General features: G+C 39.6%; 1 protein-coding gene, 1 long non-coding RNA gene and 1 other non-coding gene across 4 annotated transcripts; 1 reads left to right on the forward strand and 2 right to left on the reverse strand.

Annotated features, from left to right (window-relative positions):
* Positions 1-3,835: 3,835 nt before the first annotated feature.
* DNTTIP2 (deoxynucleotidyltransferase terminal interacting protein 2) lies at positions 3,836-16,991 on the forward strand. The gene is made up of 7 exons (XM_077746167.1): positions 3,836-3,949; positions 4,981-6,623; positions 8,405-8,543; positions 11,356-11,451; positions 12,868-13,032; positions 14,549-14,658; positions 16,082-16,991. Exons 1-7 carry the CDS (start codon positions 3,878-3,880, stop codon positions 16,173-16,175), a joined length of 2,319 nt encoding a protein of 772 aa, XP_077602293.1. The 5' UTR covers positions 3,836-3,877; the 3' UTR covers positions 16,176-16,991.
* LOC144216715 (uncharacterized) lies at positions 12,969-22,279 on the reverse strand. 2 transcript variants are annotated; one of them, XR_013330725.1, is made up of 5 exons: positions 21,708-22,279; positions 21,347-21,435; positions 20,986-21,258; positions 17,314-17,378; positions 12,969-13,571 (listed from the first exon to the last, which is right to left on the reverse strand). It is a non-coding gene; the product is annotated as an uncharacterized LOC144216715 (long non-coding RNA). The 2 variants fall into 2 exon arrangements; XR_013330724.1 differs by having other exon boundaries at positions 12,969-13,576.
* Positions 22,280-26,767: 4,488 nt separating this feature from the next.
* Positions 26,768-26,852, reverse strand: TRNAR-UCU (transfer RNA arginine (anticodon UCU)). The gene is given in 2 exon segments: positions 26,768-26,803; positions 26,816-26,852. It is a non-coding gene; the product is annotated as a tRNA-Arg (tRNA).
* Positions 26,853-26,895: the final 43 nt, after the last annotated feature.

Below are 26,895 nucleotides of genomic sequence, written 5' to 3' on the forward strand. Positions count from 1 at the left end.
CTTTTTGTGTGTCTGGTCCATTATTTTAGAAAGATTCATGTTTTGTAATGTCCACTACCTGGGTAGCTCTGTTGTTTAAGCATCTGACTCTTGATTTTGGCTCAAGTCAGGATCTCACGATTCATGGGACTGAGCCCATCAAGTTCTGTACTGACAGTACAGAGCCTGCTTGGGATTCTCTCCCTCTCTCTCTGCCCCTTCCCAATGCGTGCATGCTCTCTCTCTCAAATAAACATAAAAAGATAGCATTAAAAGATCATTATCAGGGATATGCAATTTAAAACCACAATCAAATGTCACTAAAGTACAAAATAAAATAGCTAAAATTTTAAAAGACCGACAGTACCAAGTACTGACAAAGATGTGGAGCAAGCAGAACTCTCATATTGCTGGTGGGAATGTAAAATGGTATGCCCACTATGGAAAATACCTTGGCATTTCTTACAAAATTAAATGTTCATTTACCATATGGTCCAGCAATTATTCTTCTAGGTATGTACTCAAGAAAAATAAAAACATATGTTCAAAATGGACATAAATGTTTATAGCACTTTACTCATAATAGCTGAAAAAGCCACCCAAATGCTATCAACTGTTGAATTGATAAATGAATTGTATTATAATAGGCTACTACTCAGCAATAAAAATTATATACAGTAGCATAGATGAATAGACATGCTGAGTGAAAGAAGCTAGACATGAAGGAGCATGTACTTACATGAAATTTTAAAGCAAAATTATTCAGTAGTGACTTATTTATTGCTATATCTGGGTACCTCAAAGTGCTGCAAGAGGTTGCAATCAAAAGTGTCAGGGGGCACCTAGATGGCTCAGTCAGTTAAGCTTCCGTCTTCAGCCTAGGTCATGATCTCACTGTTCCTGAGTTCAAGCCCCTCATCAGGCTCTGTGCTGACAGCTCAGAGCCTGGAGCCTGTTTCAGATTCTGTGTCTCCCTCTCTCTCTCTGTCTTTCTCTCCCCTTCCCCCACTCACACTCCCTCTCTCTCAAAAATAAACAAACTTGTTTCTTTTTTAAGTGTCAGCTGTAATTACAGTCTCATCTAGATACTTGATTGAGTTTGGTCTACTTCCAAGCTTTCTCATATGGTTGTATGACTGAGTTCCTGGTTGGCTCTAGGCCAAAAGGCCTCCCTCACTTCCTTGCCACATGGCCATATCCAAAGGGCAGCTCATAACAAGCACTGGCTTCCCACAGAATGAACAAGTGACACTGCAAGATGGAAGCCATCTTTTTTGTAATCTAATCATAACATAGATACCTATCATCTGTCATTCCTTTCATTGTAAGTCCAGCCCACATTCAAAGATTTGAAACTTGGGAGACTGGGTCATTGGGGATCATCTTACAAGCCAAACTTCAATGTTTTAACGATTACAAATAGTATTTAGTTTTAGAAAGCTCACGAACTAAAACCCTCATCTTTTGGTTAATGCCTGAAATCCCAGGGAGATTCAAACCTTCAGTTTAGAGGTTTAATTAGTAAAATACTATCAAGGGAGAATTTTCCTTTGAGCCTGGTAACTACTGTATTCTCATACCATATCTACCTAAAATTGGGTATACTGTAATTTGCCATAAATCCACTTTGGATAAAGAGGGTAGGCAATAAAGGTAGAAACAGAAACTGGGCAGACCTGGTAAGCCCACATAAAATAAAAACGGAACACATCACAGTTTTGCCTATTATCAGCAGACCTGTTGATAGTAGACCACTCAGTCTTCTCAGTTTATGAATACGTACTGCTGTTTTACTTTTGTATTTTGTTTCTTGATCTTGTTAAGGCTGTAATGTTTGGGGGTTTTTGTTTTACTTTATTTTTTTAATGTTCTATTTATTTTTGAGGGTGGGAGGGGCAGAAAGCGAGAGAGGGAGACACAGAATCTGAAGCAGGCTCCAGTCTCTGAGCTGGCAGCACAGAGCCCAACATGGGGCCTGAACTCACAAGCGGTGAGATCGTGACCTGAATCAAAGTCAGATGTTTAACCAACTGAGTCACGGAGGCTCCCTATTTGTCTTAAAGGGGCTATGCTTACAAGTGAATATTACATACTGATTTTCTAATACTCCTCAATCTTCTATACCCACTTCTATGATCTTAATTGCTATTTTCATGCATTTGCTCATGTTAAAGTTGTAGTTACTACATGTAAAACACTTAGTACCCAGCAAATTTGAGCTCACTGCTATTACTGTAATTGACACTTTGTCCTCTGCTACTTTTGAGCTCCACTACCCACCTCCAATAGGTTCATTTTCCTTCCTCTACAGCATTCTACCTTGTCTTTAAATCTATCCTGTTTTCTTTTATGTTCTTCCTCTTACAGTCTCATTGCTACTTAGCCATACTAAAATTCCTCCTTTTTGTTTTTTAACCACATTTTCCGCAAGAGTCAGTCTAAACCTTTTCCATTCCTCTAAGCAGATGAATCTTCTACTTACAGAGATTGAGGTTATCCATCCAGAAGCCCCTCTTCTTCCCTCCCCTTTAATTTCCTTGCATTCACACTCAATGTGCTTCTTCTGGTATCAACTCTTCCCTCCTGCTGCAAAGGGAGAAGCATTCTTTTGTGACTAACTCCTCCATCTCTATTCTTTATTCCATTCTTCAGTAGGGATTAGGCTCAGCTGCAAGCAAGAGAAAATCTCCAAATGGCAGTTTAAGTGAAGAGTCGCTAAATTCTACATCAGAAACTAATATTACACTGTATGTTAACTGGAATTAAATAAAAACTTGAAAAAAATAAAAAGACTGAAATGGCAACTCCATCAGTCGTCAGGGACTCACGTTTTATTTCTCACTGCTCTGCCATCCCTAAAGTGTGGCCTTGTCCTAAAGTGTGTCGCACAAACTTGCTGCTTGAAACCGGAGAATAGAGCTTCCCAGGGAGAAAAATGAATTAAAGACAAGGAGACCTCCTCTCTTTTCATATGTCCCTCAACAACTACACAACCCTTAATTTGTATGTACTTGGCCAAAATTTGGCTACATTGGCTGCAAGGGAAGCTATGAAAGGACCTAGTTAGCTAGGTGGCAATTGTGCCTGCTTAAATATCTGTTTTGTGACAGTAAGAGAGATTGGTTTTCTGTTCCAGAACAGTAAAGAGTAGATTTGATGAGGCATTCATCCTTTCTCACTTCCAGTACCCGTTTAGCTACTTCAATCCTTTTCCATTCCCCTCAGATATATTCTAGCTCTTCATCCTTCATCCTAAAAGAAAATGAAACACCTTTTGATTCTGGTCATTCTCTTCACTTTGCAACAAAAATAAAAATAAAATTATCGCTCTTCTTGACAACTTACATTTCTTCTTTTCTGCTTATTTCTGATCCCTAGTTACCATCCCACCTTTGTACAGCTTCCTAGTCTCCGAGTTTCTGAGACTCTTAACAAATACATCTTTACTTCAACGAGTCTTTCAATTTTATTACTATTTAACTTTACGAATAAGAGCAGGATGTTGCCCACCCCCCAAAAAAATGGTATTATAAATAATGCAAATGATCTTTAGGTCACACCCGTGACTACACTAAGACCTTTAGAACTGCCAAATTAGAGGATGAAGTTGGAAAGAAGATGTGATTTTCCAATTTTTGTGGAACCGGCACGGGGCCCTCCGTCACTGCGGGTTTCACCGCCCCCACCAAGGTCTCTACGCGCTGAAGGCCAGTTGATCTGTCTCGCACCTCATCGCAGCTAACGCTAGAAGCCGTGGCCTTGGGAATCCCTGGGTCGGCGGGCCGGAAGCTGGTACGAGATTCTCGCTAGTTCCCGAATCCTCGCGGAAAATGCTAGCAAGTCGCTTCTTTGACGCACTTCCGGGGCGCCGGAAGCGAGGTGCCCGCGAGTCGGGAAGATGGTGGTAACCAGGTCCGGGCGGCCTCAGGCCGCGATCCAAGCCACGTTGGCCGAAAGCTCTCAGCAGAAGGTAGGGGATCGCAGAGGGCCGTCGTTTCCGCGCGCTGCCTCGCAGAGCGGCGCCTAGGGTGCGGGGGCGGCGCGCAGGCGCGGCGGAGCAGCGTGAGGAGGAGCGGCGGGAAGGGCCCGAGCTGGGCGCGCTGCCTGTTTCAGGCCCGTCGCCAAGCCCGTAGCTTCCTCTGCGGTCCTCGCTGTGATCTTTTAAGGCAGTCCTCAGCAGGTGACAGAGAGGTCAGGTAATTTGCTTTGGGTGGAACGCCTCCGTAGCGCCGGTGCACGGCTGAGGCCTTTTAACCTGTTAACACCGTCCGCGGGAGGATTAATTTCGGCGACCAAGTGTTTGTCTAATTAGGGTTGAAAAGAAGGTGGCCGTGTTTTCACGTGGGGAGCTGGTAATGGCCCCACAGCACTTTCTTTAAGTCGGCCGTGGGGGTGGGGGGGGAGGGGAAGAGCGCCAGTGACGCCGCCTGGTGGCTGTCAGTGGCGCTAGTGGTCCTCTGCTCTGATTCTGCGGCGCAGTGAATGGAGCGTTAATTCTTTTATGTACCTAAGGTAAGGGCCGCGACCGAGTCCACTGGTGTGTGTGTTCCTAAACACATCTGTGCTCAGAGTTCCTATTTCCCTTCTTCTCTCTTCTGTGTGTGTGTCGGAATGCAGGTCCACCAAGCCTATTTGGCATTTGATGATTCAGTGTGGAATTTTTTCACTTAATTGTTTTACTCCCTAAAGTTATATCTAGGTCTTGGGGAGGAGAGTGAGGTAGGGTCTTCCTAATGCAGAGTCAGATCCAGTGCGTCTTTTATTTTTAGTTTTTAAAATCTTGGGTATGGGTTGTTGTGAGGCAGGGTCCTGCAAATGCGGGGGCAGATCCAGGTTTTTTTTTTTTCTTTAATCGTCGGTGGTGATTGTCTTTGTAATAACAATCTTGCTAATTGAGTTTTTAAGTTCACTCTTAAAATTTGCTCCTGAAAGGAGCATTTCACTCGCTTTGCCATAGTTCCAGCCCTACCTGAATTACAGTGTATTTGTTCTGACTTACAGAATTCTGCTGCTAAAAGAATTGAGGCACATCCAAAAGCCAGGAAAGAATCTCCAGCTGGTGAGCCAACGACTGCTGAGTCACAAACCGCTAGGAAACAAAGTCCAGTCCCTAGAGTTCCTAATAGCAAAAAGAGGAAGAGCAGAACTACAGTCTCATTACCAGAGATAAGCAAACCATCTACTGATGGAGAGACCTCTGAGGCAGAGTCAGATTGTTCTTCTGTGACCGAACTCCAGGATCCCATTTTAAGAGTAACTAGGAGACGGCAGATCTTAGTTGCATGCACCCCAGTGTCTACTGTTAGGAAAAGGCCTAAAATAACTCCAATAAATCAGTCTCCTGCGGAAGAAGAAGCAGATGACTCTGAAGCTGAATCACATACCTCAGGTATTTCTAGAATTGTGCCGCCCACATTAATAATTACAAGAACTAGAAGAAGTAAGACTAAATCCCTGAGAGAGCCAAACCAAGAATTGCATGCAGAAGCTATTTCTGATGCCGAGTCATCATACTCAGACATTTCTTCAATTTCTGGGGTGACATCTATGAGAACAAGAAGTATGCAGAAGAAATCACAGTCACACACTGAGGAGAAAAATACTAATATTGTACCAGAAACTGAAAAGCAAATTATAAATTTGCCAATGAATTCAGAGGATTCAGATTCCAGACAAACAGCTTGTTTACTTGCAAGATCTCCTTCTCAGATAAATAAGCAAAGTTTCTACAGTAATGAAATGTATAAGGACTTTGATGATTCCTTCCACAGAAATTCAGGGAAAAAGAAAACAGTGCAAAAACATCAACATCTTAACACAAGAGAGGAAAAACAGGCCAGTGTTGCACCTCTCAAAGAAGTAACAAAGCAGAATTGTAAGAATATAGATGAAGAAGCCAAAGGAATGGTAAAAGAGGAAAAAGAAAGAAATGAGAAAAATTCTCAGTTGGAGAGCCTTTCTGAACCTCAGGACACTAGCATTCAGCAGTTAGTTTCGCAAAGGCAGTCAACCCCGCAAAATAACAAAACTGCCTCAGAGCCCACAGATCTGAACTGTGAGGCTATCATGAAATCATTAGCTCAGACATTTGCAGTGGTGGAAGTGGACAGGTGGAGTGAAGAGAGGAAGAACACCATAAAAACAAGTGACCTGACAGACTTTGGTGGTGGCAGTGATGAAGAAGAGTGCACAGTTACAGGCATCCGTGACGACATAAATGAAGAAAGGGATGGAGATTTTGAGTGTGAGACCAGACTGTTCAAGTCTGAGCTCAACACATCTCTGGATAAAGGTGACTCTGTTTTCTTAGTTCTCAGCAGTGATGAGAGCCAGCAGTCTGAAAACAGTGAGAACGAAGAGGACACTGTGTGCTTTGTTGAAAATAATGGTCAAAAAGAGTCATTAAATGGAGACTCAGAAAACATGTCCTGTGACAACCCATTGTTTGTCATTGACACAACTCCCGGATTGAGTACTGATAAACACTTTTACCTGGATGAGGGAGACAAGGCAAGTGAGGTTGCCACCGAGGAAGAAAAAGAGGAAGAGGATGAAAAAAGTGAAGAACCATCCGACCATGACAGAGATAAAGATGATGAGTTTAGTGATGAAGACGACTTACTAAATAGCACAAAGTCTAAACTGTAAGTTTTTTCTTTATTTTTTAAAGTTTTTGATACATATTTCAAGTGGCTAATTTGCCATAAAAATATAAAATATTAGAAGTCATAGGAATCGAGAAAATTACTGTCTCATGTTCTTTTTTTCTCTGAATGTTTATTTTTTGAGAGGATGAGCGGAGAACGGGCAGAGAGAGAAGGGGACAGAGGATCTGAAGCAGGCTCTGCGCTAACAGCAGAGAGCCAGATGTGGGGCTCAAATTCACAAACCATGAGATCATGACCAGAGCAGAAGTCAGCCATTTAACCAACTGAGCCACCCAGGAGCCCCTGCTTCAGGTTCTCTGTGAAAGAGCTCTTTTATCCACCATTTCCCTAGTCTATGCTAGTGCCTTTGTTACATATTTCTCCCACCAGTGATCTATTAGAAATCATCTATTAAGATTTTCCTACGTGATAGTTCAGAACAACATAAAAAGAAAAAAAAAGGAACTTTACTCCCCTCCATGTGGATCGTAGAGAAGTTGAAAAATAGAGAAAAGCCGGAGAAAAATAATCACCTATAATCCGCCAGTCACCCAGTACCAACATTTGGGGCTATTGCTTTAGTTTCTTTTTTTCTGTTTTAAGTTTGTTTTTCCAGGCACAGGTCCCTGGTGGCAGTGAGTCCACTGGAAATACAGACATCCCTGGTAAGGGTCGGTACATTAATGGATGCCCAGTCTTCACTCTAAACCAGTGAAATCAATCTCTGAGGCTAGCCTCGGGCATTTTGTTTTTCTAAAGTCACACTGCTCTCCAGGATAATTCTTCTGTACCTTTAGGGTTGAGAATCACTGCCAAACCACTGCAGTAGAATGATTTCACTTACCAGCCGAGGTTGATCAAAGCTTTCAACTGCCGTTTATATGAATAATTAGGGAAGAAAGTAACTATAAGTCCAAATGTATTTGCTTATAAAAAGGACCTTTCAGTAATGTAAAAGTAGAAATTCTTATTACATAAATATAGCAGGAGCCCAGACCAAACTGTAGAGATTCTCATTTGGTAGGTCTGGGGTGTGACTTCTGTATTTTTAACAACCTCCAGTGGAAATACAGATAGATGTTCACCACTGTTTAAAACTCACTGATTTAGAAGCTTTACCAAATGCCCTTAGTTACCCAGAAAAACGTTTGGAAGTTCAGAACCTTTCTCATTAGTATTAGAGATGGAGGTATGTATATTTAACTCACTACCTGTATGTGAAGTTGAGCTAAACTGCCAGATATATCTCCTCTGATTCTTTTCTTTATAAAATCCCTTTATGAAGTGCATTGGCATGTGATCTTACTCCTCTTTAAGAAAATCTGGGGAATAAATCCAAAAAGACTTTTTTCATTCAGTATTCATGCCAGAATTTGCTTCTGAATTGTTCTGTTAGATTTAAAACGTGTATTCACAGTTTTTCAGAATCCACTGTAAAAGTAAGATATTCTTTCTTTTTATTGTAGCGGGGTGGGGGGGATGTCATTGGCAGTAAAGGAGAGAAGGAAAAATGTGATTTGAAAAATATAGTCTTGGGGCACCCGGGTGGCTCAGTAGGTTAAGCGTCCCACTTCAGCTCAGGTCATGATCTCACAGTTTGTGAGTTCAAGCCCTGCATTAGGCTCTGCGCTGACAGCACAGAGACTGCTTGGGATTCTCTCTCTTCTCCATTCTCTCTCTCAAAAAAAAAAAAAAGAAAAAAAAAACCTTTAAAAACATAATAAAAATCCAGTCTCCGTTATTTTCATTTGATCTTTAATCGATCGTTTCTCTTTCAGTCTGAAGTTGACAAGCAGCAGCATAGACCCTGGTTTGAGTATCAAGCAGTTGGGTGGTTTGTATATTAATTTCAATGCAGACAAACTACAGTCAAAAAAGAGTACCCTAACACAGATCAAGGAGAAAAAGAAAGATGCGGTAAGTTACATGGAGTGTCCTGTCGGTTTTCATAGAACTAAGCAGTCACTTCTAGAAACGATTAGTTCTTGATAAGAGATTAGTTTTCCTGCAGGAAAATCACATTAGCCTACTGTGCTCCTTTTTTCCCCTCAGAGTGCTAGCTTTAAAAGATAACATTAGAAAAATAAATTAATACAGGATCAGCAGTCCTCTTTTTGCACCCACCAGTTATCCCAGGGGTTGTGTTTTCTTCTCCTTTCCTGCCCTGTTTTTAGTTCTTAACTGTTAGGGATGCTGTTGAGAATCTGAAAACTGGGTGCCCACTTCTGCCCACCAGGAAAAACACATATGTGCACATAGACCTAAAATCGTACATATAATTTCAGAAGGAAATTCCAGGGTCGGCAAACTCACCCAGACCCTCAGCTTTAGTCACAACCTCGCGTGGCTTCCCCGAATCGGTACTTTTCAGCCTTGTCGTCCCTTTAGGTCTTTTCTGCCTGTTGACTGTTCTTCCAGATTTGCTCAGGCATTCGACCTCACTGATAGAGCTCTCCTTCTCTTTCCGGCCGGAACCAACTCCTTCAGTATTCTCTGCTGGTTAATGATGCCAAAATCTCTTTTCCTTTTGCAGTCAGTCACTGAGCCGAAGAGATGCTGCTGCTTACATACTTTGTCCTCTGTTCCCTCCTTTTCACCCCACGGTCACTGGCTGGTGCAGGGCTTTGTTTTTTCATCTAGACTACTGCAGTAGCCTCTTTATTCTTTTCTTCAAGCCATCCTCCAGGTGCTAGGTTTCTCTCTTTAAAAATACAAATCTGGGCACCTGGCTGGCTGGGTCATAAGAGCGTATACCTCTTGATCTCCAGGTTGTGAGTTCAAGCCACATATTAGGTATAGAGATTACTTTAAAAAACACACACACAAACACCAATCTAACCATGCAGTTCTCCTGCTGAAGTCCTTCAGTGGTTCTTCAGAACAATCAAGTTGCTTCTTTTCCTTCAGCTGTGTTCCCGTGCTGCATTCCCTGAACATGTCCTGCCCTCTCCAAGTCCAGTACAGAGTTCATAGATCACTGCCTTTGGGAGACATTCTCTGACTCTAGTCCTTTCCACCACCTCCTCTGTGCTTCTGCAACACCCAGTATAGAGTTGACTTGTTATTGATCGCATGGTTGTGTAATTGTTATTTTGCTGTCTTTTAGCTTTATATTTCTAAAACAGGATTCCTCAACCTCTGCAATACTGGTACTTTGGGCTAGACACCTCATTGTTGTGGGAGGGTGTCTCTTGCTCACGGTAGTATGTGCAGTGGCATCCCTAGCCTCTACCCACTACTTGTCAGTGGCATCCACCCCCCACCCCATTTACACCCCTCCCCACGCACAGACACTTTCACACTATAGTACGTGACACAAAACAAGCTCTTAAAAACTTGCTAAGTAAATGTTATGCTCTCATTTCTGAGTGGAAGGATCAAGTCTAGATTACTACTCTACTACCCACAAATTTCTAGGCCTGAACCTGAATTGAGGATTTCTGAATTGATTAATTTCAAACATTACTGACCAAATTAATACTTCTGTGAACTATTTTGAGGGCCAAGGAGCAGTTTTCTTTAGTTCTTATACTATGGGAGAGGACTAATTACCCCGAAGCACTTTTTAGTAACATATAAATAGTATTATGACGATATTTATGTATCCTATGCAGACAAAAGCAGAAGTCATTTAGGAAAAGATTAACAGGTTTAACTACACAAAATTTCAAAACTTCTACAATGAACACCTTAACAAAGAGAAGTAGAAAACCACAGGTTAATACCCTGAGATAAAATGATTTTTACAAATTGTTAAGAACAGCCATATAGAAAAATGAAAAAGAACCTCCAAAAGTACAGGTATCTCCCACAGAAGACTTACACATAGCTACTAAATACACAAAAAGATGATCAACAGCAAACGGAAACAGCCATAAGGCAACACTGAGGACACACAAAAAGATGATACCTAGTGTTGGCAGCCATGTAAAGAAAAAGACATTGATTAACCGTTGGTAGGATTTAACCTTACTTGAATACAAGGCAATTTAGCAATATCTGTCAGAACTTAGAATCTTACAGAAATCACCACAAGTGTGCAGAGATGATGTTTACAGTGTTGAATGGGAAAAGATTTGACGGACACTTAAATGTCAGAAGAAAAAGTATAGTGCGTAACAGCTATTGAAAAGTATGAAGATCTACATGTGAACTGACATTAAAAGAGTGTCTAAGCTATGTTGCTGAACTGTAAAAAGCAGATTTATCTAGACAGGATGATTTGTTGATATAACATAAATTATATGTTGTTTAATCAAATTTATATCACTGTATTTAATAATATCTCCTCATCAGAGGAAGCTGTTTTACCAACATCAAAAGAACCTACTAAAGGCTTGTTTTTTTCAGAGATTTCTATAGCTGTTATGGCATTTTTCCTGTTGCTTTATTATCCAGTTGTTTGATGCAAGTGGCTGGTTGCAAATCCATAAAAACAAGTTAGACAAATTAAAGTATATCTGATGTGTGCCGATTCAGTTTAGAAAAAGAAATTTAAGATGAAATTTCCTAAAATAATCGTTCAGTTTGCCTTCTACAGCATTTATATTGTGATATAATTTACAAACTTACGGACTAAAACAACTGTGCAGTAGTACGGTTGTGCATAAAGAGGGCTGATAGGTTTGGAGTAGCCAGTGTGGGAGATGTTTTTCTTAGAAGGTAAAAGATGTAGGAAAAGATTATATGATATTCTGATATTTTTAAAACCAATTTAGCATGTTTGTAGCTTTTGCAGAAATCCATCATTACTCCTGATTTTGAAAAAAACTACTGTGTCCCACCATATAGTGAATCAAAGTATCAACTTCAGAAAAAACGCAGAGTAAGTATAGTGGCTCTCATTATTTGGAATGTTTAGATGTGTTTGACTATATAATTAAGCTTATACACCATGGTTGTATAATTTAAAGATACTTATTTTGGGGGCACCTGGCTGGCTCATCCAGTAAAGTATGTGACTCTTAATCTCAGGGTTATGAGTTCTATCCTCGCATTGGGTGCAGAGATTATGTAAGAAAAATTAAATCTTAAAAAAAAATGTATTTGCAAAGAGTTGTCACAAAATTTTAAGGGCCCATAAAATGCAGCTTCATAAACACATTCTATACAAATTTTCACTTGGTGAAAGTGCACCAGGTGGTGCACACGAACACCTTTTTTCCCCCCTTCTTAGGCAGCCAGCATATAAGGTCACTGTCCATACCTCTTGGTTTATAGTATTGCTCACAGAGAGCCAAGAGCTCCGTTGTAGGCTGTTGTAGGGAACTTAATGTAAAAACCTGGGTCTCTATAGTCTGCCCGTTGAGAAGGGTAGGAAACTATTTTCTCGTTTTTGTTTTTTAATGTTTATATTTGAGAGAGAGAGAGAGTGTGCAAGCAGGAGAGGGACAAAGAGAGATGGAGAGAGAATCTGAAGCAGGTTCCAGGCTCTGAGCTGTCAGCACAGAGCCCAATGCAGGGCTCCAACTCCAGATCCGTGAGATACGACCTGAGCTGAAGTCAGATGCTCACCAACTGAGCCTCCCAGGCGCCCCTAGTAACTATTTTCTTTTGTAAAAATTGGGGATTGTTTCCACCCACCATTTCAACTGATAAGCATAAAGTTATCAAAGGAGCTTGAAGGAAATTTGAGGGTGGTGCCCCAATAATGTCTCAGCACTAATGTGGATCATTTCAGGCATGTAGTAGACACTATGTAATGTTGTATGAGTAAAAAATAAAATTAGGTAAATAACTTGCTGGCAGTTTCTCAAAGAATTTTTTTTAATTTTAGAAAAAATATAAATTTCTGGACTGGTCAGACTAAGTGACTTTGAGTCACCTGGGTGACCTGGGTAACATAAAAATGTTAATATTTTACATTACATATAAGCTCCAGAAGTGAAAATGTTCTTATCCACTATCTCTTGTGTAGGCTGTATATTACAGAATAAAGATTGCAGGTGTGGGTTCTTCTCTGGCAAGTCAGCAATTTCTTACTAAGATACAATAAAAATTTAAGGAACCCTCATTTATGAAATTGATAATACTATGCCTGATTTACCAAAGTAAAACACTTGTGACTCAGTTTCTTTTATGAAAGGTGAATCTAAGGACTAATCCTATAAAGTAACCTCATTTGTTTTTAATTCATGAAATTTTCTGTGTATATAATTTTGGAGGGAATGAGGTATAGTTTATACACTGCTTATTAAAGTCAGAATTTTCGGTTTAATTGTTCTTGAAATCTGAATTTCAGAAAGAACGACAAAAAACAGCAGGTGATGGCTGGTTTGGTATGAAAGCTCCAGAATTGACAGATGAACTTAAAAACGATCTCAAAGCACTGAAGATGAGAGCTAGTATGGACCCAAAAAGGTTTTATAAGAAAAATGATAGGGATGGCTTCCCCAAGTACTTCCAGGTATGAAACTGTAATGGTGGTGATGTTTTGTGGATTTTAGTTTGGAGAGCACTATAGTTTTATGTTTACTCTGAACATGCATGAATATTTATGATGCACATCTGCTTAGGCTGTGTAATAATGGTCGCAACCCATTTGGCAACCAGCTTGTAATGGCGTTCTCTAGAGAGAGAAGGTGTTGCAAATGGTCACAAAGTTTACAGGTCATATCTCTAAAAGTTACAGAACCTGTAAGTTGAGTGTATTCATGTAAAAATAGTATTAGCCTAACAGCAAGAATCCTTACAGGATAGAGAAGGAAATAGGGAATCATTTGCACCAAACTCTTCCTTCTCCCAAGTAGAGGGTCATCTCCAGGCAAATGTTGAAAATAAGTTAAAAGTGTTTGCAGATGAAAATCCAGTTGATTCGCCCTCTGGTGGCTGTCAACTTCCGTCTGTTCTTGTTGACTACCTTTCCTGTGAGTCATCTGAATTACTACAGTACTCCTCCGGGTCTGCTGTCCCTTGTAGTCTGTCCTTCACATTGTAGCCAATCATCTGTTCTTTACCAAAAAAAAAAAAAAGGTGCTCTGTTCATGATACACCTCTGCTCAATGATACCACAGATCTCATGCAATGATACTTTCTATGTTTCTTTATGACATAGAGGGTAGAGTCTTTACAATCTGCATTCAACTCAAACCTTTTGTTACATAGCCCTCTTAAGCTCCAACACACTCAGTCACTGTCTTTTCAGAATATGCACAGACTGGCCTTGGCATTCAGACTTTGCATGACATGCTTGGCTCTGCTGTGTTTGCTTGGTGGAATTTGTCCATACAAATCTAAGCTAAAATGTCATCCTTGTGAAACGGTGACTTCCATTAGGTAGAATTGGTCAACTTCTTTTTTCATGGCATCTACAGTGTTTTGTTCAGCATAATAATTAAGTTATGCTTTAATCTTTTAGTTACCTGTCTATGGATTTTCCTTAAGACTATGGGCTCTTTCCTGGCAGAAACCAGATGCTCTTTGTCTTTGTTTCCCGAACACTTGGCACAGTACTTGGCACATAGTAGACACAGTAAATTTTACTTAGTTGAATGTATGAACAAATGCAGAGTGGTTACTAAGAAGGGAGCATTTATGATAACCTATGAAATCAAACAGGTGTGTAGTAGAATTTGTCAATTTCACTGAGAAGCTAAAATGTGAAAGAGTTCATATTCTCTGTCCCACTTTTCTAGTTACACTGTTCATCAAGAATTTGCTCTAATGCCTAGCACTAAATTTCACAAAAGGATTTGTGGCTTTACTATAAAGTCCAATGAAATGTCATTAGTAGGACCCAATGCCAATTGAATAGGGGACTTATTTTTGCTTTAAAAAATGGCAAAACTAACTTTAATATCAATATAATTTAAGTTGGGTTTTCCATTCCTTTCTATAAATACACTTTGTTAGAGCTACCCTGAAAAATGCAGGCAACTTAGCATTCAAGTATTATAGGACTTATGTCAATCATTTGCTCATAGATTGGAACCATTGTTGACAATCCAGCTGACTTCTACCATTCCCGAATTCCCAAAAAACAAAGGAAGAGAACTATTGTGGAAGAACTGCTGGCTGATTCTGAGTTCAGAAGGTAAAGGAATTTATGTTTCACTTTGAATTATATATGCTTTCCTTTAGAGCATATATAAACTTAAATTTCAGGTAATTTTTAAATGCTTTAGCACAGCAGCACTATTTACATTTTGATGAGATAACTTATTTATTAGGGGGGACTGTCCTGTGCAGTGTAGAATGTTGGTTGTTTTTGTAGATTTTCTCTGTTCCTTCTTCTCTTGCTCTCTTCCCTTACTGTTTGATGGCTTTGTTTAGTATTATGCTTGGATTCCTTTCTCTTTATTTTTGTGTATTATGGTTTTTTATTGTGGTCACCACTGGGTTCATATGTAACATCCTATGTGTGCAGCAGTCTATATTACTTTAATGTCACTGAAGTTTGAACACATTTGATTTGGTTTTGTTTCATTTTTAATGTAATCTTAGGTTTGTTAGAATGTGTGTAAATTGTGCTGCTGACTTCTTGGGAGATTGAGTGAGCTGTAAAATTGTAATGGGCTTAAATAGCTTCTGTTTTATTTTTTTAATGTTTATTTTTGAGAGAGTGTGCACACCAGGGAGGGGCAGAGAGAGAGGGAGACCAAGAATCCCAAGCAGGCTCCACTCTGCCAGCACTGAGCCTTACATGGGGCTCCAGCTCACGAACTGTGAGATCATGACTTGAGTGAATTAAAACAGAGTCGGACACCCAACTGACTGAGCCACCCAGGCGGCACACTCCCTGCCTTTTTTTTTTTAATGTTTCTCTTTTAGAGAGAATATTAGCTAATCCTTAGCTCTAGTAATAACAGATTTATGTAACACCGTGAAAGTGGTCTAGAACAAAGAAATTTTATAGGTTAGAGGATTTTTACTTTTTCCTAATTAACTCATAAGTCCTCCTTTTGAACTTTTGTGTACTACATTTATCAGTATTTACCATAATGGCGATTAAAATTAAGAAACCTTAAAAATATTTATGAATTCCTTTAAAAATACCCCATTGCACATTAACAAATATTTTCATAAACAAAACAAATTTAGTGCAGATCTCTTTCATATCTGGCTTAAAGGTAGATAGAGCCTCATACTGCTTCTGCATTAGTCTGCTGCTGTTACATTTTCATCCTACAAAAATGTTTAAAGCCTCTGATACCATCTGGATAACTAGATACAGTGCATGGGTCTCCAGTGGCTTAAAGTTTTCAAAAGCCCTCCCTTACAGTAGCCATTTTTTCTCAATAGACTGCAGGCTCGATGAGGGTAGGGACTGTGGTTGTCTTGTTCAGGGCTCAAGTCTCCCAGCTCCGGGTACAGCTTCATAATGGTGCAACTTACACAAATGTAATAAAACAGTGAGAGTGCAAAAAATGTTTTGAGGAATTAGAAGTTATACCACCCCCATTACATTAACTTCTAATGTCATACTGTAGAACTTAAAGGTGTGGTTTTCTTTTTAGATATAACCGAAGGAAGTACTCAGAAATCATGGCTGAAAAAGCAGCAAATGCAGCAGGAAAGAAGTTTCGAAAGAAGAAGAAATTTCGCAATTAAGATTCACCAAGCAAGCCACGTATTTTACATTTCCCTTTGTTAACTCCAGATGTTTTTGAAAACTAACACCATCACACAAATTGATACAGACTGGCTCTGTCTGAAAGTTGACTTGAGGGAGAATCAATCACGTACCCCTTGGGATAAAAGCAAGTGTATCTACAAAAGACCCACCCATGCTTAGACTCTTTGAGGGAGAAAAAGGGAAACCTCAACCATCTTAAGATGATTAACATTTCTGTACAGTTTTCAACACTTATTTAAAGAAAGTTGAATTAAAAAACATTTAGAAAGTATAAAGTTTGTTAACATATACCAAAAAAAAACTTTAAAATTACATAATAAAGCTAAACAGTGCTGCAATTCACACGTAGGGGTGTGTGTGCGTGTGTAGCGGGGAGATGGTAGACAGGAAATGTCCTTTCCCAAGTTTAGGTCCAGAAAATTGGTAAAGCTAGAGATCTGCTTGTTGCAAGTATAAAAGTCATAGTTGGAACCAAAATATTCTTGGAGTTTGAAAGATAACTGAAAAACTAAATGAAACTATAAAAAAGACTTAAAAAGGTAATGAAGACTTCCCAGAAAGTCTGGGTTAAACGTAGAAGACGCAGAACTGCTTTCTTTCCCTAGCAACTAAAACAGGAGGAAAGATTGTATCCAGCTTTAGTGTTGTGTTCCAGGTGTACTAGGATTAAATCCAGGTGTATTATTATTTAACTTGGCCATGAATAGTTTTAAAGTGGTTCCGTTTATCTCCTCCAATGGCAGGAGTATGCATCCTGGCTAACCTACTTGTGGCACCCAAGGAATGCTGGCCCTCTCTTATAACGCTTCTTAGTGGGTTCTTCCCTTTAATGTCATCATTTATGGAACCTCTGTTTTCCCAGCAAACTGCTCCTTGAGATTTCAGTAAATACAAAATCTCGTATTTTGTGTTTAATGCTTGGGATCCTAACCAACCTAGTAATAGAACGGACACTGGCATTCATAGGTGGAGTTAGGCAAGTATCTCTTATCTGTTCTCCTTTACAGAAAAACTTTTATTCCAAGAATATTAAGTTTTGGTTTCCAGTGGGTAAAATAAGGAGCCACTATGAGAGAATTAAATATCAAAACAAGAGGAAATAAATTAGTTTACCCTTTGCAGATTCTTCCAGAAGGAGTCGCTGTTCTCAGAACACTGCTTAAACTCATGCTACTTTGCTGTAAGAAGACTAAAAATTGTTAATCATTTGGTATGATGTCTCTGCACGGAGGGTTGAGGACTTGCCCAATTTTTTCTCAGGGCTGAGGTGTGGATCGGCTTCTTATCTACTCTATTCGTGATGGTTTCTGACTCATGAATGCCACGATAGGTTAAATTGTTTGGTACCTGAAAACTGCAGCTGTGCCAAGTATCTGTGACATTACAGTGCATATTACAAGAAAAACAAGATTAGTGACCTCTGATCTTTGCCACACAAAAAAGCATTAGAGCCTTCTGGGTTAGGAGGCAGTGGTGAGGAAAGAGAATTGAAGCCAAGGGCCAAGTCCAGCTCAGTCCCTAAGCAACCTTAGAGGTGTTCCGAGTATTTACTTTTAGTTACATTTTAACATGCTCTCTTTTGTCTGGTCTCCGTGGATTCATTTTTAGTTTTACTTCCATTATATGTACTTTTGTAAAGCCACTTAAATAACTTGGAACAAAAAGAAGAGTTTTTAACAATTCCAAAACACTTATTCAGTGAAATAAGCGATACAACTAAAAATCATTTAAGGTCACCTCTATTAACATGTATTGCAAGGAATTAAAACTGATAATATGTTATAGCTTCTTCATTTCAAATAGGATCTTAAATTTATTTTAAACCTTCAAAACTAAAGAAAGATATCTCTTAAGTATAATTGTTAGGTAAAGGTCAGAAGGAAATCTTAGTGTTCCCAGCCTTCTACAAATATCTGTATAATGTATTTGTCCTTTGTTTTTAAGCAAAGCAGTTCTGTGGAGAAAGAGGTTATAGTGATTTTTGCCTTGTGTCCCTGAACTCAGTTCACCTGAACTAAGGCTTAACGACTAAGAAAGTAGCTTGACTCCTCAGGTGAAAAGCATTACAAAGCATATAAGTGCCGACCCAGAGTGTGCTGATAAGAGGGACTTCAACACACTGTGAGACCTTGAAAGATGTCTGAAACGCCCCATCTTGTTGCACAGGCTTTTAAGACCGCTTTTTAAATTAATGCTTCTGACACAGCTCGTTTTTTTAAGTCAGGAAATTAGGAAGCAGAAAAGGAGGATGGTAGAAATCAGATGAAGCCAGGGTGAAGTTAGTAAACAGTTCAATGAAACTGTCACAGTTGGTAAAGGTGGGCCCTGAGCTCCCTAGTGTCTCACAGAAAAATCAGGTCTGTGTGCAGTATTGATATAAAAACTGCTTTAGGGAAACATTTATTCCTTATTATTAAGACCTGAGAAACTGATGAGAGGCCATACTTGGCTGTTGCAGAGCCATGGCACAGTTTTAAAGGAAAAGGGGAGAGGGGAGTTAAGGGCTACATAGAAAAGTTTAATAAAACCTTGAGTAACTTGGATAAATTTATGGGACCCCCACTCTTAGGAACAGTAAGTTACAAGAAAACAAAAAATGTTAATACCATTTCTCAGGTATGTAGAGGTACTTTTTCCATTCGGTTTGTCCATCACAGACAACTACTGTCGCAGTAACAACCTAGAACATCTTATTGCAAGTTTTCAGGAAGGACTGAAACAAAACAATGCATTCTGATTAGCTGTTCCCCAAGCATCTGACCAATTAAAATGTAAGATGCAAGTCTTCTCATTATTAATAAGTTAAAAGTGAGGAAGAAAGCTTTCTAGTTTTAAAAGTGAAGAAGGAATGCTTCCAGTTACTAAAATAGCAGGACCTATAATTAAATATCCTAGCAAATCAGTGTTCTAGCAAAGAAGCCTCAAAATGAGCTATGAGTTGTGAAGTTAGATAACAATGGAGAGGTCCTGAAGTGGAAAAACGTTATTAGTAAATACATCAACAGTGAGGAAGGCAAATCTATTTTAGGTACAGCTGATGGGTGGTGTATAGTATATGTTCCAGTTATCACTGCATAGCAAATTTTCCCCCGAAACTCAGTGACTCCAAACAACCCTGTGTTTTTATATATCATGATTTGGTGGGTCAGGGGTTGGCTGAGTGATTTGTGCTCCACATGCTATTCAGATGAGGTCACTCAGTGGTATTCAGCTAGTAGCTGAGTAGATCTGGATGCGGTTCAAGACACTTCTCTAACGTGTTAGCTAGGATGCTGTAATGTTCTCTTTTGGGTTCGACACATAGTGTATAGGAAATTCTACTTCCCACCTGCCTCCTTCCTACTCACCCCTCCAGAGGAGAAAGGAGTTGCTAACTAGATTGAAGTGAACCCAAGATACTGGGCTGTATCTTTACAAATGAAGAGAGTGGCTGTATTAACAGGTCCGAAAACATATGCAGTCAGTCTTGCCCTGTTAGGATGCAGGTCTGTCATCCTCTCTTCCAAAGAAGGTGGGGAACTGGAGTCAGGGCTTTTCCCAAGAGAATACCATGAGAATTTTAGTTACCATATCCAATGAAGAATATTAAAAATGATGAAGAGGTGCTCTCTTCGACCTTTTTTATGGTAGGAAAAAACTACATGCTCGTAGTCAACCAAGGGAAAAGAAATGTATGAAGTTTTGTTCAGTCTCCTCTCCTACACCTATCCTCCACCCTCCATAACTCACGAAGTTCAGAGGAATAACATAGTAAGGGAAAAGAATTCAAAAAAAGACACACATTGTGGTTAACTAGACTTTCTTGATCTTAAGTCTATTATCAGCAAGACATTTTTCCCTTAAGTGTATGTATGTGTGTATGTACTCACATTTATACACATAACACATTGCCAAAATAGCAATGAACGTTGAGAAGAACAAGTCCTAGCTTAATTCTGGAATATGAAGCTCATCAAAACCTTGGCTACTTTATCTAATATCTGCCCTTCCAGCCAAATCTGCCACTTCTGACTTCAACTTGGGTGCCTTGATGTAGAGGGGAGTTAAATTTTTAAGGAACTGTTTATATATGTATGTACATACAAAAACATAATAATTTAGATAACCTCAGGTAAGCCCATAAAGTAGATGCTACTATTATCCTCTTTATATAAGTTAAGAAATAGGCCCAGAGAGCTGAAGTAACCTGCCTGAGGTCACAGAGCTAGGAAGTATAACTCTTGTCGCCTTTGTATTTTAACCTTACACTGTATCTGCATACCTGTTTCCACATCACCAACAGAATCTGCTGAACTTTTTTCCTTTCTTTACCAGTTACAAAACACATACTTCTTAGCTGAGACTGTGGCTACCTGGGGCAGGGGTGGGGAGAGGGGGGGACAACTATGATTCTCACCTTTCTATGGGATGTGAGTGAAAGCAGTATGTTTAACTTCTGGGAAGTGTCCCTGAGATGAGCTTTGAATGACTCTGTCTCTGTTTTCTCCCCCACTAACCAGTATGTTGACCTGATGGCAGGAGAGGAGCAATCTTCTCAGAACATCAGGAGGAGGCTGCATTTTAAGGTGAAAGAATAAAAAGGAGTCTGGGTCTCTCTTGATCAAATAGCTACCACTGCCTGATCTTTCACATGAGGAAGAAACCTCTGTCTTGCCAAATGCATTGTTACTTTGAGTTTCTTGCCACTCACAGGGAAAGCCAATCCTAATTAGCGGGACTATTGATCCATGGCTCCCCATCCCATACTAGAGTGAACTCCAAGAAAATGCACTCTATCTCACTCACCTGTGTAGTTCTTTCCTCCGTGGTGGTTTGAGCTGAGCTAGTACTCAAAAATATATATGAAATGGAGGATGAATGAGATTGTAAAATATTTCTTAAATGCTGATGGATGGAGAAGACCCCAGATCAGGAGGAAGCTGAATGATAACACTCCCGGCCTCTGGTCTTTCTGGTCTGTACGGACCACAGGCAGCAGTAAGACGGGAGGCGTCTCCACCCCTTCAGGCAACTCTCTCCTCGTCTGTACCTTCCTGGAGCCCTGGGTGTGGGGCAGAGCTGTTAAAGAACACAAGACAGGTCTTCAAAAATGAACACCTTCAATTTTCCCTTGACCTTCATGCTTGTATCCCTGCACTCTTCCTACCTGCCTCAGAAGAGCAGATATTTTCCCATCATCTCTAGGCTACTCTTTTCCTCTTACTCTTGTCACATCTTGCATCTTAATTTTCTCATCTGTAAAATGGGGATAATTATTATTAGGATCTGGGGAATAACTGAATGGCAAAGCCTAAGTAAACTGGTGGGCATAAGCAGTTGTTTAGAAAACTGAGACGTTTTCCTTTCCCTCGGGACTCCCTTCTCTAGAGAGGCACCTTGCTTCATCAGTTCTTGGAGAGAATACGTCCTAGCTTTCTTCGACTCTGAGAAACTCATTCTTTGCCTATCTGTGTTCTGGGTTTCTCCCCAAACCACCTCCCTACTTTCAGCCTCCATCCTTTTCTTACCTGGACAACTCTTAAGTGTCCTGAAGTGGGCTTCCCGCACTGTTCCAGCCAGGTATCCACACTACAGCCACAGTGGGGACCGAAAGCACACATCGAATAGTCACATAGCTTCCCACCTAAAAAGCTGTTCAGTGCTTTCCCACTACCTTTTGGGTCAAGTCCACAGTCCTTAACATGTTGTACAAGACCTTCAGGACACAGTACCTGCTGGAATCACTGCAAAGAGATACTTTGTTTGTTTACATGTTTTTCCACTCTTAACAGGAGGAGCTCCTAAACAGCGTACTTATGGCTGAGATCCAGCATATAGTAAAATGTGAGTAGTCAATAAGTGTTGAATGTAGTTCAGAAAATCTTTAATGGATAAGCAGTATCAAGGCTGCCCATGTGAAAGTGATGTAAGAACAAATGGGTTTTTCCCCTTCGTTAACATTAGGTTTTGTTTTTGTTCTTTTGCTTTACCCTTTCAAAACTTAACTTTTTCTATTACATGAATAAGACTTCATATGAAAAAATTCCAACATTACAATGAGATATAAAGAAGGCCCACCCCCCTTCATATCACTGTTCCTCCTGCCCCAGCATTGTTAACTACAGATGATTACAGAAATTTTCTATGCACAATCATAGAAATACACATTATTACTATTATTATTAGCATTATTTAGCACAAGAGAATCCTATTATTCTCATTTTCACATCGGCTTTTTTTGTTATCTTGGATATTTTTCCATAGCAGTTTATATAAATCTTCCTCATTTTTTAAAGGTCTGTGTTGTATTCAATTATATGGCTCTACTATATTTTCTTCAAACAGTTCAATTGTTTTTTTAATTTTTGAAGTACAGTTGGCATATCTTAGTTTCAGGTGTACAATAGAGCGATTTGACAATTCAATACTTTAAGCAGTACTCACCATGGTAAGTGTAGTTACCGTCTGTCACCATACAAAGTTATGACAATCTTGACTATATTCCTTGTGCTGTACTTTTCATCCCTGTGACTTATTTTATAGCTGAAGTTGGAACGTCTTAACCTCCTTTTCCTGTTTATCGCCCATCCTCCCTCCCTCAGCAACCACCAGTTTGTTCTGTGTGTTTAGGAGTCTGTTTCTGTTTGTTTTCAAACACTTCACTATTGATAGACATCTAGGTTATTTCCAGTTTGGGGCCATGCTAAATAAGACTGCATTTATGATAGAGATATAACTGTCAATCTTTCTAAAGATTATGTCAAATCTTTCTAAATATCCAAAAATTACAAAATATTAGAATACCAAAATAGATATATATCACAACCAAGTAGGATTCACTTCAGGAATGCAAGAAGGGTTGGATATTAGAAAATCTCTTAATATACAGCAAAATATTAATAGATCAAAGGAGAAAAACCTCCATAGATTACTAACAACTAGGGATAGTTTCTTAATGTGATAAAGGGTGTGTGTGTGTGTACATGTATGCACGTGCGCACACCAACCCCAAAAGCTGGCATCCTGTGTAGTGGAGAAGCATTTCTGTAATGATGGGAAATAGGACAACTCAGTCCACTGTCACCATGATCACAAAAGCGAACATTTTCTGGAGATGCTATTGCAAGAGAAATAGTAATGAGGCATACAAATTAGAAAAAAAATACTATAATTATTTATGGGTGATAGATTTCCAAAATACACAATATAGTTAACTGAAAAAAACTTCCTTTTAAAAAACTGAGAGATAATTCACATACTATAACATTCACCCCTTTAAAATGTGCAGTTCACTGGGATTTTGTATATTCAGAGTTGAGCAGTTATCACCACTCATTCCAGAACATTTTCATCACTCCAAAAAAATCCCATTAAATCCCCATTAGCAGTCACCTCATAGTCCCCTTATCCCCAGCACTTAGCAACAACTAATTTACTTTCTGTCTCAATAGATTTGCCTATTTAGAATATTTTATTTAAACGGAATCATATAATACGTGGTCTTATATGTCTGGCTTCTCTTGGCAGAATGTTTTCAAGGTTTATCCATGTTGCAAAATGAATCAGTATTTCATTCCTTTTTATTGCTGGACAATAATCCACTGTATGGATAATACTACATTTTGTTTATCTACTCATCATCACTTGAGGGGTATTTGGGTTGTTTCTACTTTCTGTCTATTAAGCATGATGCTGCTATGAACAATCATGTACAAATGTTTGTGTTAACACAGGCTTTCACTTCTCCTGGGTGTATACCTAGGAGTGAAATTGCTAGGTTATATAGTAACTCTGTACAAAGTTTTGACTAATTGTCAAACTTTCTCCCAAAAAGACTGCACCATTTTATATCCCCACTTGCCCACATCCTTGCCAATGCATGTTATTGTCTTTTTTATTCCAGGCACCCTAGTGGATGTGAAGTAGTATCCATTGGTTTGGAACTTAAAAGCCATTTTAAATAGCAAAACAGTTCAATTAAGACGGCTGTATATAAATTTATTATTTAAAATACCAAAAGCCTTATATACAAACCGTAATCACTTAGAAAATATAATGGAAGAAAAGATCCCAACAAAAAAGATAAATTAGGAATAAAGTTAACAAATAATTCAAGATATATAATAGAAAACTCTAACATAATCCTGAAAAGCATAGAAAGACTTAACAAATGGAAAGGCAGAGGTGTTCTTTTTCCCTCCTTGCTGCTCTTAAATAGTAAGATTCAACATAATTAGTTCAATTTTCCCTATATTAATCTATATATAACATGACTCCAGTACAAATATCTCCTAAGATTAGAACCAGACTACCTGTTACTAAAGCTCATGTGAAAAGACAAAACTGAATTACGGTTTTACCCAAAGACCCAGCCTTCCTGGGTTCCCATCCTGGCATACTGCTTATTATTAGCTGTGTATTCCTGGACAAGTTCCTTAACCTCTCTGTTTCAGATGCCCCTTCCATGAAAGGGGATTATATCTACCTGGTAGAGTTGTCAGGAGGATTAAATGCCTTAAAAATGCATAAAGCACTTAGAATAGTACCTGGTATATAACAAATGCTAAATAACTGCTAGTTATTAACATTATGTGGGAAAAACAATTCAAGAATAGGCAAGGCAAAAAAATCATCCAAAAAAAGTTATGAGAAAGGATTGGCCCCACTAGACATAAAAACAGCACACTTCTGGTGAATCAGAATTAAGACAGATCAATGGAACAGAATAGAGAGTCCAAACACCCAAATGTAAATGGAAATTTAGAAAATAATAAAAATAGGCATTTCAAATAAGTGAGTATAGGAAAGGAGGGTTAGGGTGTTCATCACCAGTGATTCTGAGACCAAATTCCCACTTTCCCCTTATACAAAAGTATATTCTGGATGAAATAAAAATTTAAGTATAAAAATAAAACCATATAAAGCATTAAAATAAAGCATGATGAAATTATTTAGGATTCTGAGTGCAGTATAACCCCAAACCTACAAGCCATAAAGGAAAAGATTGGTAAATCCAAATATACGAATTTCTGTAAGGCAATAAAATAAAATGCCATATAGGAAATCAAAAGACAAATCAATTGAGAAGGAATAATTGTAACACATATAAACAAAGGACTGGTTTCCAGAACATATAATAAGGACTCCCACAAACCAGTAAGAAAATGACCAATTATGCAAATAGAAAAATGAACAAAACTGAACAGATAAATCACAAAAAAAACCACAAATTATTCCCCATGTGAAAAAATGCCCAGCTTTCCCTCATGATGAAAGACATGAATTGACACTACAACTAGAAACCATTTTTCTCCTGTTTGATAACACATGGGCTGTGAGGAAATGGGCACTCACACAGACTGCTGGTGAGAGTAAAATGGGTACAATCTCTAGGAGAGCGATTTGGCAGTATCTACCAAAGAACGCACAAACAAACCTTTGACCCAGCAATCCAACTTCCTAGGAATCTATCCTATAGATATACTTGCACTCATCTACAGTAATGTAAAAACAAGCATGTTCACTGAAACATTTCCACAGTAAAATCATTACAACACATATGTACAATGGAACAAGGCAGGCCCACCTATATTAATAAGTGAAAGAGCAAGTATAGCACACTACCAACTGGGAATCACCTATATCAACATCATCATCAAAGACAACAGGTATAAAATTGACATGTGCATAAAATAAATCTGAAAATATTTCCAAAAAACCGTTTTCACTAATAGCTTATAAAGAGAATTGAAAGGATAAGCTATAGGAACAATAATGCTTACTTTCCTCTGTACCTTTTTCAAAACAATTTTGGAATTTTTATTTTTTGCATCATGTTTGTTACAATTAATTCTGAAAAGTCCATTCACTTGATTGATTCGCATTTAGTGAGGTGGAACCCTGATCCCACGCAAACCTAGGAGTTGTCAGGAGAAGAGTACAAGATAGCAGTCACTGCCTGGGGGAGCTGACGGGCAGAACCGACCTGGGACCTCTTGGCCCTGGAATCCCGGGAGAGAGGAGCGGGCGTTCTCACCAGAAATGCAGATTCCTGGCCCCATCCCCAATCGACTCCATCCGAGGCCCTCCGTGACGCCCAGAAATCTGCATTTCTGACCCCATCTGGGATTCTGGTACGTGACAGTTTTGAAGCCTTCGGGGCTGGAAGGGCGGTTGGCCTGCACAGCACAGGTCACGGTGTAGGCGTATTTTCTCACCTTCCCGCGCCCTCCCTAGTGGTCACCGCCGCGCTAGAGAGTGGGGGGCAGCTCCTCCGGAACACCCGCGGTCCGGGCCAGCTTTGGCCCGAAACGGCGAGGCCTCGTTTGGCCGCCGCCCGGAGCCATTCCTCCCAGTTCCTGGATCGGGCTCCGCTGTCCGCTGGGCCCAGTATCCCGAGCCACGGAGCTAAGGAAGGGGGCGGGGGGGCGAGCGCAGCCGCGCGAGCGGCTAGGTGGAACGGCCATAGAAGTCCAATGCAGAAGGACAAAGGGCAGAGAAACAGAGGCAAGTTCAACTGTTTAGGGAAAAAAAAGGAAAGAAACGATGAGGTCAGAAAATAATTTCTGCGGGGGGTCGGGAAAAACTGCGACTCCGCCGGGACTCGAACCCGGAACCTTTGAATGCCTTCAGCCTCTAGAAGTCCAATGCGCTATCCATTGCGCCACGGAGCCACCTGTTGGAGTCTTCGCGCATCTGCTGTGTTAAGCCAGAGGC

The sequence above is a fragment of the Crocuta crocuta genome, unplaced genomic scaffold (assembly GCF_008692635.1).
Source record: "Crocuta crocuta isolate KB4526 unplaced genomic scaffold, BGI_CrCroc_1.0 scaffold48, whole genome shotgun sequence".
NCBI classification, from domain to species: domain Eukaryota; kingdom Metazoa; phylum Chordata; class Mammalia; order Carnivora; family Hyaenidae; genus Crocuta; species Crocuta crocuta.